The sequence below is a fragment of the Chamaea fasciata genome, unplaced genomic scaffold (genome assembly GCF_029207755.1).
Source record: "Chamaea fasciata isolate MVZ Bird 193981 ecotype frontalis unplaced genomic scaffold, bChaFas1.0.hap1 SCAF_5, whole genome shotgun sequence".
NCBI classification, from domain to species: Eukaryota; Metazoa; Chordata; class Aves; order Passeriformes; family Sylviidae; genus Chamaea; species Chamaea fasciata.
The window spans coordinates 249534-269198 of record NW_027094090.1 but is presented as its reverse complement, the minus strand read 5'-3'; the positions used below and the strand labels follow the sequence as shown (position 1 = coordinate 269198).

Genomic DNA, 19665 nt, shown 5'->3' with positions numbered 1-19665 from the left:
GGAGTTGTTCCTGCAGGGCCCCCTGTCTGTGGTGGTCACCTATGGGGGGGACCCCATCCCCAAGAGCCCCTTCCCAGTCACTGTGGCCCCCCCCCTGCAGCTGGGCAAGGTCAAGGTGCAGGGACTCAACAGCAGTGAGTGGCCGCGCTGGGGGAATGGCGGGGGGACACCGAGGGAGGGGAGCACACTGCATGAGGTGTAGGGTGGGGGCGGGCCTGGCAGGGACACTTGAGCAGTGGGAGCACCCTGGGGGAAGAGACCTTGGAGGGGACGCCTGGGTGAGGGGATCAGCCTGGGGGGCACTCTGAATGTGGGGGCGTGCTGGGGGAGGGCACTCTTGGGTGTGGGGTTCAGGTGGGGTGAGGGCACATGAGGACACGGACACTGTGTGTGGGGGTACCTGCGTGAGGGATACACACCCTGGTCACGGAGTGCAGCCTGGGGGCCCCAAAGGTGGGTGGGGGGCACTCTAGTAGGAGAGGTTTGGGACCATCTGTGCGTGGGAGCAACCAAGATATGGGGGACAGACGTGTGGGGGTGTGGGGGGACACATGCTCTGTGAGGAGAGCCTGGATATGGGGGACACCCCTGGGGGGAAGTGACACACCCTGGGATAGACACCCCCCACCCTGTGATCTGGGGGACACATCTGGGTGTAGGGTCCTCCGTTGGTCAGGGGGCACCCCAGGTGTGGGGTGCCCCTCTGACCCCCCACTCCCCCTGCAGAGGCGGAGGTGGGGCAGGTGCAGGAGTTCCAGGTGGAGGCACAGGGTGCAGGAGGCCAGGGGCAACTGGAGGTGAAGGTGACGGGCCCCTCGCGGCGCCCCGTGCCCTGCACAGTGGGGCCTGCGCCCCCCGGGGGTCCCCACCCCGTCAGCTTCACGCCCTCCGAGGAGGGGCCACACCGTGTCGAGGTCACCTACGATGGGCACCCGGTTCCAGGCAGCCCCTTCCCTGTGGAGGCTCTGCTGCCCCCTGATCCCTCCAAGGTGAGCGTGGCACACGTGCGTGCAACAGGGATGTGTGTGTCCCAAGCCCTGTGTGTCCCTCTGCCCTCCTGACCCCCACGTGCCGCTCACAAGCCCCACGTGTGCCCGTGTCCCCATAACCCCTGCACGTCCCCCCAACCCCGACGTGTTCCTGTGCGAGCAGGTGGTGGCCTCGGGGCTGGGGCTGCAGGGCAGTCACATGGGGACCGCTGACCCCCACCTGTCCTCCTGACCCCTATCTGTCCCCGTGTCCCTTTTGACCTCCATCTGTCCCTGTGTTCCCCCTGACCCCCACGTGTCCTTGTGCCTGCAGGTGGTGGCCTCGGGGCCAGGGCTGAAGGGCGGCCGTGTTGGGGTCCCAGCACCCTTCTCCATTGCCACGCAGGGCGCGGGCAGTGGGGGGCTGGGGCTGACAGTGGAGGGGCCCTGCGAGGCCAAGATCGAGTGCCAGGACAACGGGGACGGCTCCTGCGCCGTGTCCTACCTGCCCACGGCGCCCGGAGAGTACCACATCAACATCCTCTTTGCTGGGCGCCACATCCCGGGCAGCCCCTTCACGGCCGCGGTCACGGCGCCCTTTGACCCGGCCAAGGTGACGGCGTCGGGGCCGGGGCTGGAGCGCGGCCGCGCCGGGGAGGCGGCCGTCTTCTCCGTGGACTGCTCGCAGGCCGGCGAGGCCGAGCTCACCATCGAGATCCGCTCCGAGGCCGGCGTCAAGGCCGAGGTGCTGGTGCAGAACAACCGCGACGGCACCTACGCCATCACCTACACCCCGGCCTGCGCCGGCGCCTACACCATCACCATCAACTACGGCGGCCTCCCGGTGCCCAACTGCCCCGTGCGCGTCACCGTGGACCCGGCCATCGACACCAGCAGCGTCAAGGTCTACGGCAAAGGCGTGGAGCCGCGAGGTGAGGGAGGGGCCACGCAGGGGCTGCTCACCATGGCGCCTCTTTCCCTTGGGTGGGATCTCCTTCTCCCCATGGGCATCCCAGACCTGTGGGCATCTTTTCCTCCTGGGTACCCCTGAGGACACCAGCACAGGCTTCTCTGCTCCATGGGCATCCCCATGGGCACCTTGTCCCTGTGGGTACCCCTCTCGGTGGACATCCCCACTCACAGGCATTCCAATCCCATGGGCATCCCCTCCCCATGGGCACCCCATGGACTGCCCTTCTCATGTGGGGGATCACTGGGTACCCCGTGGACATCCCTCCATGGGCAACTCGCCCTTGCATCGACAGCCCCGTGGCCATGGACACTCCCATGGTCACCAACATCTCCTCCCCATGGACATCCTCTCAAAAGGGAGCTCTCCTGGGCACTCCACAGGCATCTCTCCTCCCCTTGTCCCCCTTGCCCCCACCACTGCCCAGGGGTCCCTGTGGTTTTCCTCTCATTCCTGGGGGGAAGTTCTGGGGGTGCAGGGGGTGTGGGGTGGGACCCCAAGGGTGTGCCAGCTCCCCCCTGAAGCCCCTGTGTGTGCTGAGGGGGCTGTGGGCTCTCAGAGGGAGCTGTAAGGGACCCCCAGGTGAGCTCTGGGCCCCCCTGACCCCCCTGTACCCCTCAGGGGTGCTGCGGGAGGTGGGCACTGAGTTCACGGTGGATGCGCGGGCACTGGCCCCTGCCGGGGGACCCCACGTCCGGGCACGGGTGCTGAACCCCTCAGGGACCCCCATCGACACCTTCGTCACCGACCTTGGCGATGGCACCTACCGCGTGGAGTACACACCCTTCGAGGAGGGTGAGGGATCCCCACAACCCCCCTGGGAACCCCAACACCCCCGGGCACCCCCAGGCCCTCTTGGAGAGCACAGACATCCCCAGGGGACCCCCAAACCCCTAGGGACGCCCAACCCCCAGGGAACACCAACACACCCCGGGAACCTCCAGGGACCGTGAGCTCCCCCAGGGACTCTGCTCCCACACCGAACTCCAACACCCCACTGGGACCCCAACTCCTGGCCAGGCATCCTCCATTCCTCATGAGGAACCCTAAGAGAGGGACCTTCCCATACCACATCCAAGTGGGGAACCCCTTCAATTCCCCCTGGATCCCCAGAACCAGGAACCCCCAAGCCCCCTGAGACATTCCCAAATCCCAACCACAGACTCCCAGCCTCCCCCCAAAACCTCATCCAGGGATCCCAAAAGCCCGCAAGACCTTCCAAACCCCACCCAGGGATCCCCAAAATTCCCTGAGAATCCCCACCCCAGAGACCCCTTGTTCCCCCTCCCTGGGCAGTGTGTGATGGTGTCCCTGTCGCAGGACTGCACCTGGTGGAGGTGACATACGATGACGTGGCGGTCCCCAAGAGCCCGTTCCGTGTGGGGGTGGCCGAGGGCTGTGACCCCACACGTGTTCGGGCGCATGGCCCCGGTCTGGAGGGCGGCCTGGTGGGCACAGCCAACCACTTCACTGTGGAGACCAGGTGGGTGCTGACCCCCAGCCCCAATCCAACCCTGCTCCCCAAAGCCCCCCAACCCCTGCCTTCCAAATCCCCTGCCCTCGCCCTATTCCTCACCCACCGACCCCTCATGCTGTCCGTGTTGGGGGGTTTGGGGTGGGCATGGCCCCCTGCTTCAGTGTGGAGACCAGGTGGGCACCAATCCCGAGTCCCTTCATTCCCACACCTGTGGATTCCCCCCTCCAGAGATATCACCTCCATCCCAAGCCACCAGCCCCCCATCTCCACCCCCTGTCATGGAAGTACCACCACCATCCTCTTGCACCTGTGCCCTTCATGTGCATGTCCCACCTCTATTCCATGTCACTAACTCGCCACCTCCATCCTGTCCCACCACTCTGGCATCTCCATGTTCTGCCACAGAGATCCCACATCCAACTTCTTGCATCCTCTACCACCTGTGTCCTTTCCCATGGATGTACCACCTCCATCCCACATCACCAAACAGGCATCTCCACCCCCTGCCATGAAAGTGCCATCTCCATCCCATGTCACCAGGACGGCATCTCTGTCCCCTTGGCAGGGAGGTGGCACCTCCCTCCCCCTGCCATGGAGGTGGCACCTCCATCTCCCCACCATGGCTGTTGTTCCCCCTGCCCCCACCATGCTTGTGTCACCTCTCTGAGTGGTGGCATGTCCCCAGGGGCGCGGGCACCGGGGGGCTGGGCCTGGCCATCGAGGGTCCCTCAGAGGCGAAGATGTCCTGCAAGGACAACAAGGACGGGAGCTGTGCAGTGGAGTATGTCCCCTTCACACCTGGTGACTACGACGTCAACATCACCTTCGGCGGCCACCCCATACCCGGTGCGGGGGGACACAGGGACAGGGGGTGGGGGGAGTGGTCCTGATTGTCATCTTTTGGTCACAGGGCTTCACTGTGGTGACACCACCCACGGTGGCCCCACAGCCAAGCTGTCCCCTGCCTGTGCTGTCCCCGTGGCCATGGCTTTGGTACCCCCATGGCCACACTGACCCCAAAGTCACACTGACCCATGGCCACATTGACTCCATGTGGAGCCTCTGCCCAAACTATTTCCATGACCATGCTCTCCTTGTTCCCATGCTGACTTTATGGACGTGTTGACCCCGTGACAACGGTGACCCCACACTGTGCTCATGCCCACATTGAGCCCTTCCCCACACTGACACTGACCAACGGTCATGTTGTTCTCGGCTCACATTGACCCCATGGCCATGTTGACCTCATGGTCATGTTGTCCCCATGCCCATTTTGAACCCATAACCATGTTGACCCTATGGATATGTTGACCCCATGGATATGTTGACCCCATGGCCACTGACCTTATGAGCACGCTGGCCCCACAAAGTGCCCATGCACATGATGGACGCACCAACTCTATGGCTGTGCTGTCCCTGTGCCCCTGTTGATGTCATGGCCATGTTGACCTTGTCCTCATGCTGACCTCACGCTGACACTGGCAGTGGCCACGCTGCACCCATCCCCACCCTACCCTGCCCCATGCTGCCTCCCTCATGCACTGACCCCCTTCTCCACACAGGGAGCCCATTCCGGGTGCGAGTGCGGGACGCTGTGGACGCCTCCAAGGTGACGTGCTCAGGGCCAGGGCTGGGCCCCAGTGTCCGGGCACGGCTGCCCCAGAGCTTCACCGTGGACGTCAGTGCCGCGGGACACGCAGCCCTTGAGGTGACGCTGCTGGGGCCCACTGGTACGTGGGGACATGGGAGGCAGGGGGGCCTGTGTCTTGTGGGGTGTCCTGACCTCTGGGGAGTCCTGCCTCATAAATGTCCTAATCCATAGGATGTCCTGCTCCTTGGATCCCATAGAGAGTCTATGGAGGGTCTGTGGGGAGTCTATAGAGAGTCCTGCCCCCTAGGGTGTCCTGCCTCACGGATAGTCCAGCACCATGGATGCCCTGTTCCATACAGTGTCCTGCCTCATGGTGTCCCCTGTTATATAGGGTGTCCTACCTATGGATGTCCTGCTCCATGGGGTGTCCTACCCCATAGGACATCCAGCCCCATGGATGCCCTTCTTCATAGGGTGTCCAAGTCCATGGGGTGCCCTCCTCATGGATACTCAGATCCAGAGTGTCCTGCTCCATGGAGTTCCCTGCCCAGGGAGGTTGTGCCCTTAATGCTGCTCTGTACCCTCCATGTTCTCCAGTCCCACACATGCCCCTGCCTCCCGTGTCCCCACCCCACATATCCCACTGCCCCACAGGACTGCCGGAGCCAGTGGAGATCCGAGACAATGGTGATGGCACCCACAAGGTCACCTATACCCCAGCCACTGACGGGCCCTACACCGTGTCTGTCAAGTACGGGGGACAGGAGGTGCCACGCAGGTGAGACCCCACCTCGGGTGGGCAGAGGGGGATCCCCACGCAACCTGGAGATCCCGGCACCCTCCTGACTCCCTGCTTCCCCCAGCCCCTTCAAGGTGACGGCGCTGCCCACCCACGATGCCAGCAAGGTGCGGGCGAGTGGCCCCGGGCTGAGTGCGGGAGGGATCCCTGCCAGCCTCCCCGTGGAATTCACCATCGATGCCCGTGACGCTGGCGAGGGACTGCTCACGGTGCAGATTCTGGTCAGTGTATGAGGGGGAGATGTGGGGGAGTGTGGGGGTTGCAGGGGGACACACTGAGGAGGGGTGAAGGGCTGCTCACAGTCCAGATCCTGGTCAGTGCATGGGGGAGTCATGGGGTGCTGAGCCCCACAGGGTGCCCCCAGCACAGGGCACTGATGGGGGTTGCCTGCAGGACCCCGAGGGGCAGCCCAAGAAGGCATCAATCCGGGACAATGGGGACGGCACCTACACAGTGTCCTACGTGCCCGATGTGCCGGGGCGCTACACCAGCACTGTCAAGTACGGGGGCGATGAGATCCCCGCATCGCCCTTCCGTGTCCTCGCCGTGCCCTCTGGTGACGCCAGCAAGTGCCTCGTCACAGGTGGGGCTGCCCCCCAGTGTCCTTATGCTGACCTATGTCATCCCCTTGCTGGCCCATGGCATCCCCTCGCTGACCCACAGCATCCCCTCACTGCCCCACAATGTCCCCTCGCTGCCCCACCGCACCCCTCCCTCCCTGCCCCACAGCATCCCTCCTGCCCCATGGCATCCCCTCCTGCCCCACGGCATCCCCTCCTGCCCCACAACATCCAAATACTGACCCACAGTTTCCCCTTGCTGTCCCACAGCACCCACCCCGGACACCCCTGCCTTACCCCCCACCACCCTATGGCTGCCCCCCAGCACACCCGCTGCCCCACTGCTGCCCCCCAGCACCCCTCCCACCGCCCCCAGACCTGCCCCACGGCGCAGTGGGGATGAGCGGGTGCCCCCAGGACAGGATGTGCTGGCCCCCCCGGAGCCCCCCGGCCCCCTCGGCACCCCCGGTCCCCCAACCAGCCCCCCAACCCCTTCTCACCGCTCTCCCTGGTCTTTCTTGCAGTATCCATTGGGGGCCATGGACTGGGTAAGTGGTGCCAGGGGGGCAGTTGGGGGGCTGGGAGGAGGCAGCTGGGGGATAGGTTTGGAGTCCCCCCGTGGCCCTGACCCCACCATCCCCCGCAGGTGCCTGCCTGGGCCCCACGATCCAGATCGGGGAGGAGACGGTGATCACGGTGGATGCAAAGGCGGCAGGACAGGGCAAGGTCACCTGCAAGGTGTCAACACCTGATGGTGCTGAGCTGGATGTGGACGTGGTGGAAAACCACGACGGCACTTTTGACATCTTCTACACCGCACCTGAGCCCGGCAAATACGTCATCACCATCCGCTTTGGCGGGGAGCACGTCCCTAACAGCCCCTTCCATGTCATGGTGGGTGGGGCGCTGGGGGGCGCTGGGGATCTGGGAGGGTTGTGATGAGCACCACGGGTCAGACTTTGGGGGACTATGGTGTGGGCAGCATGGAACTGGGAGACCATGGTGGGTGCCATGGGGCAGAGAGTTGGGACTGTGATGGGAACCGTGGGGTCGGATAACCATGGTGGGTGCTGCGAGGCAGAGAGGTGGGGCCGTGGCGTTGGGAAACTGTGGTGGATCCAAGGGGCAAGGAGTTGGGTGACCATGACGGGAGTTATGGAACTGGGGGACCATGGTGGAGCAGTGTCAGGATGATGGTGGCCATTATGGAGCTGAGAGAGCTGGGAGACCATGGTGGGCACTGTGGGGCTGGATGGACCATGCTGGGCACTATGGGGCCAGGGTCGTGGTGCTGGGGGTTGGGAATATGGGGGTTGATGAACACCATGGAATTTGGAGGTCATGAGGATCATGACCAGGGCTGGGAGCCCACCGTGGGGATTCTCATCCTCCCTCTCTGCCCCATGATCAGGCCACAGAGGAGCCCCCAGCCACCACCGAGAACCTCCGGCCCTTTAACCTCGTCATCCCCTTCACGGTGCAGAAGGGTGAGATCACAGGTACAGTGCAGGGTTGTGGGGACAGGGACCACCCCTTCAGGCACCAGCCCCCCCTCTTGGTGCCCCCACTGACAGAATACCCTCAGGTGAGGTGCGGATGCCCTCGGGGAAGACGGCGCGGCCCAGCATCACCGACAACAAGGACGGGACAGTGACAGTGCACTATGCCCCCTCCGAGAAGGGGCTGCACGAGATGGACATTCGCTACGATGGCAACCACATCCCCGGTGAGCCACTGGGGGCACTGGGGACACTGGGGGGCACTGGGGACCACTGGGAGGTGGCTGAGGAAGGTTGATACAGCTATGCCCTGATTGGACTCCTGTGGGTCGGGCTCTCACCGTGGCGTGGAATGTCCCTGTAGAGTATCTCTGTGCGGTCCATGGTTGGTCACCTGTAGGTTGGGGTGTCCCCATGGGTCTCTGACCATTGTTCCTTGTGTCCCCAGGGAGTCCCCTCCAGTTCTACGTGGATGCCATCAACCCACGCCATGTCAGTGCCTATGGGCCTGGGCTGAGCCACGGGATGGTCAACAAGCCATGCACATTCACCATTGTCACCAAGGATGCTGGCGAGGGTGAGTGATGGCCAAGGTCATGGGGACCCCCCAGTGCCACCAGGAGGGGCTGGAGACCCCTGGTGCCTCCTGACACCCCTTGTCTGGTGCCTCCTGACCACCCCTGTGCCTCCAGGTGGGCTGTCGCTAGCAGTTGAAGGTCCCTCCAAGGCAGAGATCACCTGCCAGGACAACAAGGACGGGACATGCACCGTGTCCTACCTGCCCACAGCCCCTGGCGACTACAGCATCATTGTGCGCTTTGATGACAAACACATCCCAGGCAGCCCCTTCACTGCCAAGATCACTGGTGAGACAGGCTGGGGGGCACGGTGGGGGCTAGGGGAGTTCTGGGGGCCCTTGTGGCCTCCACATGGCCATGGGGGTGCCTGCTTGGCCATGGAGACATCTATGGAGTCATGACCATGAGGGCACCTGTGGGGGCATTTGAATCACCATGAGGGCACCTGTGGGTCATGGAGACCATGGCATGGTCATGGGGACACCTGTGGGATAATGGGCACACTTGCCCCAGGGCCGTTGGGACAGCTGTGGTGTCTCTTGTCCATCCCTGGCCACCAGGATCCCCCCTCCCATGGCCTTGGGGACACTGTGAAGTCTTGGACACCCCAACCTATGGCCGTGGGGATGTCATGGAGCTTTGAGGACCCCATCAGAAGGCCATGTATACCTTATGGGGATTCTATCCATGGCCTGTTCTCACATCTTTGAGCGACCCCTGATTCTGGGCACCCTCTCCATATGTCCACTGGGGCCTTGTGGGGGTTTGGGAGTATCATTCCATGGCCATTGGGGTCCTATCCATCTTGTCGTCCACCTTGGGCCGACGTCCCTGCCAATGGCATCTCTGCAGGGGACGACTCCATGCGCACGTCGCAGCTCAATGTGGGCACCTCCACTGATGTGTCCCTGAAGATCGCAGAGACAGACCTGAGCCTGCTGGCAGCTACCATCCGTGCACCCTCGGGCAACGAGGAGCCCTGCCTGCTCAAGAGGCTACCCAACCGCCACATCGGTGTGCAGGGACACGGGGACACCAGAGGGACACAGGGACATGCAGATGTGGGCACAGGAGATCTGGCACATGAGAGGAGGATGTGGGACCTGGGGACTTGTTGAGACAGGGAACAGTGGGACTATGGGGTCTCAGGAATGGGTGACCTTATGGCATTGGATCAGCAGGGGGTTGGTGGCCATGACCAGGAGACTTGGGTGGTGACCAGGGGCTGATGGTGGTGGCCAGGGGCTGGTGGTGGTGGCTAGGGGCCGGGGATGGTACATGGGTGGTGGCCAAGTCTGATGGTGGTGTGTGACCTCTGTGTCCTCTCCAGGCATCTCATTCACACCTAAGGAGGTGGGCGAGCACGTGGTGAGTGTGCGGAAGAGCGGGCAGCACGTCACCAACAGCCCCTTCAAGATCCTGGTGGGACAGTCAGAGATTGGTGATGCCGGCCGGGTCAAGGTGTGGGGCCAGGGGCTTCTGGAGGGCCACACCTTCGAGGTGGCCGAGTTCATCGTGGACACACGCAGTGCTGGTGAGGGCATGGCGGGGGATGGCCGTGGGGGAGGTGGTAGCCATGGCTAAGGGCAGGATGGGGTGATGGCCATGACCATGTGCTGGTTGTGGCCACCCAAGGATGAGGTGGTGGCTGTGGTTGTTGCTGTGGTGTTCTATGGCCACATGGGATGGTGGCCAAGGCTGTATGTGGCCAGGAAGGGATGGATGGTGGTGGTGGTCGTGGCCAGGGCAGGATGTCCCTGTGGCTGGGGTTGGGTGGTGGCTGTGGTGGTGCTGTGGCCATAGCCAGGATGGTTTAAGGACCATGGCCATGCTACAGCTGCGGCCAGCACAGGATGAGGTGGTGACTGTGGTGTGACCTTCATCTGAGTGGGATGGTGACCATGGTGGTGGCATGGCCAATGCCCAGGTGAAAGGTGGCTAAGGCCATGCCATGGCTGTGGCCAGCACAGGATGGGTTGGTGGCCATGATTATGGGCATGGCATGGCCATGGACAGGATCGGGGTGATGACTGGGATTGGGTGGTGACCACGGACAGTTTGGGCTTGTGGCCTTGATGTGACCATGACCAGGACAGGGACAGCATCCATGGGACAGCTCTGATCATGTCCCCATGGCCACCCAGGTTACGGTGGGCTGGGCCTGTCCATTGAGGGTCCCAGCAAGGTGGACATTAACTGCGAGGACATGGAGGATGGCACCTGCAAAGTCACCTACTGCCCCACCGAGCCCGGCAACTACATCATCAATATCAAATTTGCTGACAAACATGTCCCAGGTGGGGCTGGGGGAAACATGGGCGGACAGAGGGTTGTGGTGGGGAGGGGATGCTAGGATCCCCAGGGGTGACGGGTCCCTGTGTCCCACAGGGAGCCCCTTCACGGTGAAGGTGACGGGTGAGGGGCGGATTAAGGAGAGCATCACACGCCGGCGGCAGGCGCCCTCCATCGCCACTGTTGGCAGCACCTGCGACCTCAACCTTAAGATCCCAGGTAGGGTTGGCCTTCCTTCTCATTCTCCTCCTCCTGCCCCCTCCTCCTCCTCCCACCCTCCCTTCTCCTCCTTCTTCTCCTCCTCTTCCTCTTCCTTCTACTCCATCTTTCATCCTCCTCTCTTCCTTCTCTTCATGCTCCTCTCTTCCTCCCCTTCTTCCCTCTTCTCCATCCTAATCCTCTTCCTCCTCCTGCTCTGTGGGCCATGGGGATGGAGATGCATCTCAGCCATTCCAGCTCTGATTTCTCCTTCCTTCTTTCTCTCCCTTCTGTGTGTCTGTGTCCATGTCTGTCCCTCTGTGTGTCTGTGCCTGTGTCCATGCATCCCTCTGTGTGCCACCACCCACTGATACCTCCATCCATGTCTGTCTGTGTGTCCATTCACACGTCTATCCATGTGTCCATTTCTGTCTTCATCCACCCTTGGCTCCATCCATCCCTGCAACCATCCCTACATCCATCCCTGCGTCCACCCCTCCCTGCGCCATCCTCTACTTCCAACCGTGTGACCACCCATGTCTCCACCCATCATGATTCCATCATTCCTGTGTCCATCCTTGTCTCCATCCCTCCATGTCTCCACCCATCCACACCTCCGCCCATCACTACATCCATCCCTGTGTCCATTCATCCCCTTGACTATCCATATCCTCCTGTGTCCCCATCTGTGCATCCTGCTGTTCCCCCACCCGTGCCCACATCCGGTCGTCCCCACGTGTCCCCATGTGTCCGCACCGTCCCTCTGTGTCCCCGCGGGGCGTTCCCCAGGGAACTGGTTCCAGATGGTGTCGGCGCAGGAGCGGCTGACGCGCACGTTCACGCGCAGCAGCCACACGTACACGCGCACGGAGCGCACGGAGATCAGCAAGACGCGCGGCGGGGAGACCACGCGCGAGGTGCACGTGGAGGAATCGACCCGCGTGGGCGGCGCCTTCCCCCGGGCCCCCCCGGAGCCCTTCGGGGCCTTCGGGGCCTTCGGGACCCGCGAGGGCATCGGCGCCTTCGCAGCCCCCGCGCGCGCACACGAGGGTGCGTCCTGCACCGGGGGTTGTACCGGGGTGTGCACGGGGGCGTGCAGCAAAGTGGGATTGCACGAGAGCTGGGTGTGCGTGAGGGCCGGGTGCGCAGGGCACTGGGCTTGCATGAGGGGCGGGTGTGCATGAGCAGAGCGTCAGCGCAGGGAAGTGTGTCTGCTCAAGGGCTGGGTGCACTGGAGCCCCAGTGTCCGTCTGTACAGAGCTGTGCTTGCCCGAGGGCTGGGTGTGCACGAGGCCTGGGGGTGCGTGGGCTGGGCACTGTGCTGGGACAGTGGCTGGCTTGCAGGGAAGTGGGCTTGCATGACAACTGGGCACACTTGCCACAGGAGTGCCCTTGGACAGGGCTGCGTGTGCTCACACAAGGGCCGCCTGCGTGTGCCCAGGACACACCTGGGACAGACTCCCTGGCACACGTGTGGGGAGTGCTGTGCTGACGGGGGGGTGCCCTTCACACGGGTTTGCGTGCAGAGGTGGGGGGCAATGCTGGCTCTTTGCACAGGCAGGTGCACACCTGCTTATGGGGTGTGTGCTCAGCCCAGAGGGCTGTGGGTGCCCTCGGCATGAGTGTGCAGTGTCACAAGGGTGTGTGCGTGTGTGTGAATGTCTGCGTGTGCATGCTGACAAGTGCTTGTGTCCTGTGCATGAGGGGCACACTCGCGGGGTGGGGTGCACCCAGCCAGTGGGGTACGTGGGCTCTGGTGAGTGTTGGGGCATCAGGGCACACTGGCGGCAGGGTGGTGGGGTGACAGTGACAAGGGTGCCCTGGTGGTGGGGTAGCAGGGTGCTAGCGTGCCAGGGAGCCTTTGGGACAGTGGTGAGAAGGTGACGGGGCAATGGGGTGTCCCAGTGCCCTGGTACCAGAGTGACAGGATGCTGGGGTGACAGGATGACACAGTGCCCTGGTGACAGGATGCATGGGTGCTGTGGTGCCAGGGTGATGGCTTGATGGGGTGACAGGGTGCCATGGTGAGAGCATGACAGGGTGCCCCCAGTGACAGGTGCTGGGGTACCATAGTGACGCGGTGATAAGGAAATGGGGTGCAGAGGGGCCAGAGTGCAGGGGTGCAGGATGATGCTGTGATGTGGTGACAAGGTGCCCTGGGGACAGGATGACAAGTGGGCCATATAGTGATGGGGTGCTGGGATGCCATAGCGGCGCAGTGGTGGGGTGACAATGGGGTGATATTGGGGTGCCCAGGTGCCTGCAGGGTGACATGGTGGTGCAGGAGCTGCGATGCCATAGCGATACGGTGTTGGGGTGACACTGGGGTGCCTGTGGGGTGTTGGGGCGCCCAAGGTGACGTGGGCTGTACCTGCAGGCGAGGCATCAGCGCAGGAGCTGTCGGCGCAGGTGCTGAGCCCATCGGGGCAGCGGCGCGAGGCCGAGGTGGTGCCAGGGGGCGCGGGGGTGTACAGCGTGCGCTTCGTGCCCCAGGAGACGGGCGCCCACACGGTCAGCGTCAAGTTCCGGGGGCAGCACGTGCCCGGGAGCCCCTTCCAGTTCACCGTGGGGCCCCTGGGCGAGGGTGGCGCCCACAAGGTGCGTGCGGGGGGCACGGGCCTGCAGCGCGCTGTGGCCGGCACGCCAGGTACGGGGGGGTCTGCCAGGTACGGGGGGTGATGGGGGCGACTGGGGGGATATGGGGTGTGGGAGTGATGGGGATGTGGGGGCAATGAGGGGTGGGTGCTATTGGGGGGATGTGTGGGCGGGTCTGGGTGCTATTGGGGTGTGGGCGGCAGTGGGGGGGTAGGTGCTGTGTGTTGATGAAATCCAGGGTGCTGTGATGGGGGATTTGGGTACAGCTGGGTGTGGGGGCAATGGGGGGGTTACGGGTGGTCTGTGTGGTGCCATGGGTGGGTCATGGGTGCTGTTGGGGGGGTCTGGGTGCCATGGGGAGGCGGGTGCAGGTTGTGCTCGGTGTCACCGTCCTGGGGTGCCACTGAGGGCCAGGGTGACCCCGGTGACCCCGCCTCCCCCCCAGCTGAGTTCAGCATCTGGACGCGTGAGGCGGGTGCGGGGGGACTCTCCATTGCTGTCGAGGGGCCCAGCAAGGCTGAGATCTCCTTTGAGGACCGCAAGGATGGCTCCTGTGGCGTCTCCTACCTGGTGCAGGAGCCAGGTGAGGGGGGGCTGTAGTCCAACATCCCCAACCACCCCTAACGTCCCCCACGGCGCTCAGCCTGGGGCTGGGGCCGCAGGACCCTCACGTGAGGAGGGACCCGCATGCAAAGGTATCCCCAGTTAAGGGTGGCCCCAAGGGAGGGTGTCCCCAAGGGAGGGTGTCCCTATGAGTGGTGTCTCTGTGCATAGGTGTTCCCAAGGGAAGGTGTCCCCATGTGGGGGCTACCTGCCTGATTGTCCCCTGTCCCCCAGGTGACTACGAGGTGTCCATCAAGTTCAACGAGGAGCACATCCCTGACAGCCCCTTTATTGTCCCTGTCGCCTCCCACTCTGATGATGCCCGACGCCTCACTGTCACCAGCCTGCAGGTACTGGGGACACCCCCTGTGAAACCCTGGGGCACCCCTGGGCTCACAGATGTCCCCAGGTCCCCAGGTCACTTCTGGGCTGCTCTAAGCCCCTGTTGCACTCTTGGGAAGCCCACTGTGTGCCACCTTTGGGTCTCCTGTGGCACCCTTGGACTCTCTAGGGCCACTTCTCCCTCCCTCCTGTCATTCTTGGGGCCATCTCTCTCTCCCTCATGTCACCCCTAGACCACCTTTATGCCACTCCATGCCAGCCTTGGGACCCTCTCTGGTGCCAGCCTCACATCCCTTGTGTCACATTGCACCCCTCTGTCACCTTTGGGACCACTGTGTCGCCCCTTTGTCTCCCTTGGGGTTCCCTGGAGCCACCTCTCTCTCCCACATGTCACCATTGGCACCCTCCCTGGTGCCACCCCCGTGTCCCTTGCATTAATCCTGGGCCACCTTGCACCCCTGTGTCACCCTTGGGCCTCATGTTGCTCCCCCTGCCCCACTGCCCCCCATTGTGTCCTCCACCCCCCTCATGTCTCCCCATTCCCTGGGGTGACCCAACTGGCATCATTCATGGTTCCCCTCTGTCTCCCCCGTCCCTGATGCCACCGTGGTGTCCCCACAGGAGACAGTGGCAGTGAACCAGCCGGCGTCCTTTGCGGTGCAGCTGAACGGGGCCCGTGGGGTCATCGACGCCAAAGTGCACACGCCTGCAGGGGTGGTGGAGGAGTGCTACGTGTCCGAGCTGGACAGCGGTGAGGGGACATGGGGACACCGCAGGGACACTGCGGGGACACCACGGGAACACTGCGGGGACACCACGGGGACATTGGGTCTGTGGATGTGGGGTTGTGGGCACAGGACATAGGGACATGATGTGGGCACATGGGGCTTGAGAACATGGGGACACGGGGTATGGCAACAGAGTGACACAGGGACATGGGGACACAGGCCACGGTGACGTGATGGCATCCCGCAGACCAGGACACACTGGGGTTCTTGCATGGGATGTGGGGACACAGGGATCAGGGGGCATGGGATGTGAGGACACAGGAATATGGGGACATAGCTGTGTCCCCCTGATACGCACTGGGGTTCCTGCTGCACAAGAGCAGGGGTGTGGGGACATGGGAGTGTGGGGACACAGGGACACGAGCACCCGGTGACATGTCTGTGTCCCCCAGACCGGTACGCCCTGGGGTTCCTGCCACGAGAGAATGGTGTCCACTCCATCGACCTGCGCTTCAACGGACGCCACGTGCCCGGGAGCCCCTTCAACATCCGCGTGGGCGAGCAGAGCCAGGCTGGGGACCCCGGGCTCGTCACTGCCTTTGGGCCGGGCCTCGAGGGTGGCCGCACAGGTGACACTGCTGTGGAGACAGGGACAGGGACATGGCTGTGGGAGGGGAGTGGGGGCAGGGACACAACTGTGGTGGCGGCAGGAGAGACACGGCCGTGAAATGGTGGTGGGGACAGAGCCACGATGGAGATGTGGCCGTGGTGGTGGCAGTGGGGATGTGGCCATGGGAGCTGCCATGATGGGAACGTGGCCAGGGGTGGTGACCACAGCGGCGTCCTGGCGTCCCCCTCATGATGCCATCCCCATGTCCGTGTCCCAGGGGTGCCTTCAGAGTTCCTGGTGCAGACAGCCAATGCAGGGGCAGGAGCACTGGCTGTCACCATTGACGGCCCCTCCAAAGTGGAGCTGGACTGTACTGAGGTCCCTGAGGGCCACCGCGTCACCTACACCCCGATGGCCCCTGGCAACTACCTCATCTCCATCAAGTACGGGGGCCCCCACCACATCGTGGGGAGCCCCTTCAAGGCCAAGGTCACGGGTATGAACGGAGGAGACTTGGGGATGGGGAGGGATATGGGAACTAGCGGGGACACGGGAACCGAAGGGAACATGCGGATACTGGAGGAGTCCCCACCACATCATGGGCAGCCCCTTCAAGGCCAAGGTCACTGGTACAGATGGGGTGGGGGTTGACACAGGGATGGGGGGCATGGATAAGGGAGATTGGGGGAGGAGAATATGGGGGTCCCCAGTGTGGGGTGACAACGGGTCAATGATGGGCATGATGGAGGGTTGCAGGAGGGCCACCCTGGAGGACCCCAAGGGTGACATGAGTTGGGGGGTTCCTAGGGTGGTGTCAAGGGATCCTGGGGGTGACATGGGGTAGGAGTCCCAGGATGACATGGTGGGGGTCCCAGGGGGAGGGGGGGTAGTCCCCAAAAGATGTCCTCATGTTCCCCCACTATGGTGTGATGGGGGCTGTCCCCATGGTGGGGGCTGACCGTGTCCCCCCTGTACTCCCCAGGCCCACGGCTGTCGGGCGGGCACAGTCTGCACGAGACCTCGACAGTGCTGGTGGAGCCGGTGGTGAGGGCGGGGTCGCGGGGCCCCCCTGCCTTTGGGGGGGTCACCAAGGCCCCGTCGGACGCCGGGCAGGTGGTGGCCCGGGGGCCAGGGCTGGCAGCCGCCCGCCTGGGCCACAAGAACCACTTCACCGTGGACTGCAGCAAGGCCGGTGAGGGGCACTGGGGGTCCTGGGGGGCTTGGGGTGGCTGGGAGGGGCACGGGGTTGGAAGGGCAGATGGGGGCTCAGCAGAGCAGGCCAGGGGCTCCCAGGGGAGTCCTGTGAGGGCCTGGAGGAGAGGTGGTGGGTCTGTGGGGTGTTCAGGGAATTCTAGGGAGTCTTGAGAAGGAATGGGGTAGGTTAAAGGGGGGCCTGGGGGTCCTGGGAGGCGATGGGGTGGGTAAGGGGGGAGTCTGGTGGAGGGTCTGGGATGCAGGGGGGGGAAGTTCGGGGTGACCCTGGGGTCTCAAGCTCAGGGTTCACCCGCCCTGTGTCCCCCCCAGGCACAAACATGCTGCTGGTGGGGGTGCACGGCCCCAAGGCGCCGTGCGAGGAGGTGCACGTGAAGCACGAGGGGAACCGCATCTACACGGTGACCTACAGCGTGCGGGAGCGCGGCGAGTACGTGCTGCTGCTGCGCTGGGGTGACCGCGACGTCCCGGGGAGCCCCTTCCGTGTCACTGCGGCCTGAGACCCCCCTGGGGAAACCAGAGGGTCCCGGGCCTGTCAATAAAGCACTGGGAGAGGAAGAGTGGTCTGAGTGATGACGGGGACACAACACGGAGCGGGGCTCGGAGGGTGCCGGGGTCCTGGGGGACTCTGGGGAAGGACACCAGAGCCGGGGTGTCCTGAGCAGGACACCAGAATCCTGGGGTGTCCAGAACAGCACAGAAGGGTTTGGGGGTGGTCCTGGAGGTCCGGGGCAGGATGATGGGCCCGAGGGGGTCCAGAGCAGGACGTCCTGGTGCTGGGGGGCGTGGGGGGGGCGGATTCTGCGGGGCTGCAGAGTGGGATTATGAGATCCTGGTGTGCGATGGTGAGTTCTGGAACAGGACACTGGAGGCGGCCTGGGAGGGTCTGGGGCAGAATGCCGGAGTCCTGAGGGGGTCACAGGGGCATTCCATGGCAGAAGAGCCGTGGCCTGGGGGGTCCGGGGGGGTTCTGGGGGTCTCGAACAGCGCGGTCCGAACTGCCCTGCGGGGCCCGCGCCGTCCGGTAGGGGGCGCTGTGCAGGGGAGCGCCCCGCGTCCCCTCAAGGGCACGGCGCACTGCGCATGCGCGCGGCCACGGGGCGGGGCCAGCGGGAGGGGGTGTGGCGAGGACGCGGGAGGGGCGCGGCCGGCGCGGGGCGGGGCTCCTCCCACGGCGGTGGGCGGGGCTCGGGTGCGTTGCCGGGGCAGCGGTGGGCGGGGCGATCGGGGGCGCGGAGGCGGCGGGACCCGGAAGCGGCGGAGCCCGAAGCGGCGGCGGGTTCCGGTCGTTCCGGATCGCTCCCGGTCCCGACGGCCGCTGCCGGCGGCGCAGCCCGATCCCGCCGGCTCCCGGCAGCGGCTCTCCTCCCAGGGTCCCGATCCCTGCATCGGGATTCCGTACCGAGCGGGCCCCGGGCATGGCGGGCCGCGGGAAGCTGATCGCCGTGATGGGCGACGAGGACACGGTGACCGGGTTTCTGCTGGGCGGCATCGGGGAGCTGGACAAACACCGGCGGCCCAACTTCCTGGTGGTGGAGAAGGAAACAAGCCTGGCCGAGATCGAGGAGACGTTCCGGTGTGTTGTGGGGGGAAGGCGGCCCGGAGGGCACGGGGCGGTCTGAGGAGGGGCCTGGGCTGTCTCAGGAGGGTCAGGAGGGTCGGGAAGGTTTGGGAGGTGTCTGAGGGGTCTCTGTGGTGGTCTTGTGAGTCCCTAGTGGGGTCTCGGAGGAGGTTCCAGGCAGGTTTTGGGGGTTGGGGGGGTCACAGAGTTCCTGGAAAAGAGGGAGAGGGCTCGCAGGAGTCTCGGGTCAGGGTGCCAGGAGTGTTTAGGGGATCCGGGGGTCCAAGGGGAAACGTGTCCCCCCTCCCTGGGGCGCCCACGGTGGGCCCTCTGTGCCCCTCACTCTCCCATTTTCCCCTCTTGGCAGGGGTTTCCTGGCGCGGGAGGACGTGGGCATGATCCTCATCTCGCAGGCGCTGGCGGAGCAGATCCGGCCGGCGGTCGCAGCCCACGCCCGGGCGCTGCCCGCGGTGCTCGAGATCCCCTCCAAGGACCATCCCTACGACCCGGCCCGGGACTCGGTGCTGCGCCGCGCCCGGGGGCTCTTCGCACCTGATGAACTGCGATAGAGCCCCTCAGGACCCCCCGACCCCTCCCGACACTGCCCCGGATCCCCCTCTAAGCTCCCCCAGACAGTTTCCCCGATACCCCCGGTATGTGCAAACCCCCGCGGCTCCCCCAGACTGTCCCCTCCGCCCGGTGCCCGTGGCCCTTGCACCCAGCCACGGGTGACAGCGCCCCCCAGGCGCTCCCAGACAGTCCCCGGTACCTTCCCACCGCTCCCGCAACTTATTCCCACTCGACAACTTGTGACAGCCCTCCCTCGTACCCCAGAACAGCCCCCGGCACCCCCCGGGGTTACAAACTGGGCCCTGGGGGTCTCTACCCCAGGGAAACCCACCCAGGGGCCCCCGGCCCACCTCGTGCCTGGGGATCCCCACCCCAAGAAGTCCCCAGCCCGTCCCAGGGTGCTGCTGGGGGGTCCCTGGGGTTCCCGGGGTGTCCTTCGGGTGCTGGGGGGGCTGTGGTTTCCCCCTGGGTCTGAGGGTGACACGGGGAACCTGGGGTGTCTCTGAGGGAGC

General features: G+C 64.5%; 2 protein-coding genes across 3 annotated transcripts in view; both read left to right on the top strand.

Moving 5' to 3' along the window:
* The window catches only part of FLNC (filamin C), a 30605-nt gene extending 13033 nt beyond the window's left edge, over positions 1-17572 (top strand). The window contains exons 19-47 of one of the 2 annotated variants that reach the window (XM_066182548.1): positions 17-134; positions 727-989; positions 1303-1900; positions 2560-2733; positions 3259-3421; positions 4101-4261; positions 4978-5145; positions 5661-5784; positions 5870-6026; positions 6199-6388; positions 6890-6913; positions 7012-7259; positions 7777-7864; positions 7951-8091; positions 8313-8441; positions 8557-8730; positions 9295-9456; positions 9773-9976; positions 10587-10739; positions 10831-10953; positions 11722-11982; positions 13310-13579; positions 13973-14110; positions 14365-14480; positions 15094-15223; positions 15653-15829; positions 16088-16306; positions 16793-17002; positions 17335-17572. In XM_066182548.1, coding sequence (XP_066038645.1) covers positions 17-134; positions 727-989; positions 1303-1900; positions 2560-2733; positions 3259-3421; positions 4101-4261; positions 4978-5145; positions 5661-5784; positions 5870-6026; positions 6199-6388; positions 6890-6913; positions 7012-7259; positions 7777-7864; positions 7951-8091; positions 8313-8441; positions 8557-8730; positions 9295-9456; positions 9773-9976; positions 10587-10739; positions 10831-10953; positions 11722-11982; positions 13310-13579; positions 13973-14110; positions 14365-14480; positions 15094-15223; positions 15653-15829; positions 16088-16306; positions 16793-17002; positions 17335-17522 — 5271 coding nt within the window. In that variant the 3' untranslated portion in view covers positions 17523-17572. The remainder of the gene's footprint in view (positions 1-16; positions 135-726; positions 990-1302; positions 1901-2559; positions 2734-3258; positions 3422-4100; positions 4262-4977; positions 5146-5660; positions 5785-5869; positions 6027-6198; positions 6389-6889; positions 6914-7011; positions 7260-7776; positions 7865-7950; positions 8092-8312; positions 8442-8556; positions 8731-9294; positions 9457-9772; positions 9977-10586; positions 10740-10830; positions 10954-11721; positions 11983-13309; positions 13580-13972; positions 14111-14364; positions 14481-15093; positions 15224-15652; positions 15830-16087; positions 16307-16792; positions 17003-17334) is intronic. The other variant, XM_066182549.1, reaches the window with a different exon arrangement.
* Positions 17573-18252: 680 nt separating this feature from the next.
* Positions 18253-19657, top strand: ATP6V1F (ATPase H+ transporting V1 subunit F). Its single transcript, XM_066182568.1, has 2 exons — positions 18253-18598; positions 18951-19657. Exons 1-2 carry the CDS (start codon positions 18441-18443, stop codon positions 19150-19152), a joined length of 360 nt encoding a protein of 119 aa, XP_066038665.1. The 5' UTR covers positions 18253-18440; the 3' UTR covers positions 19153-19657.
* Positions 19658-19665: the final 8 nt, after the last annotated feature.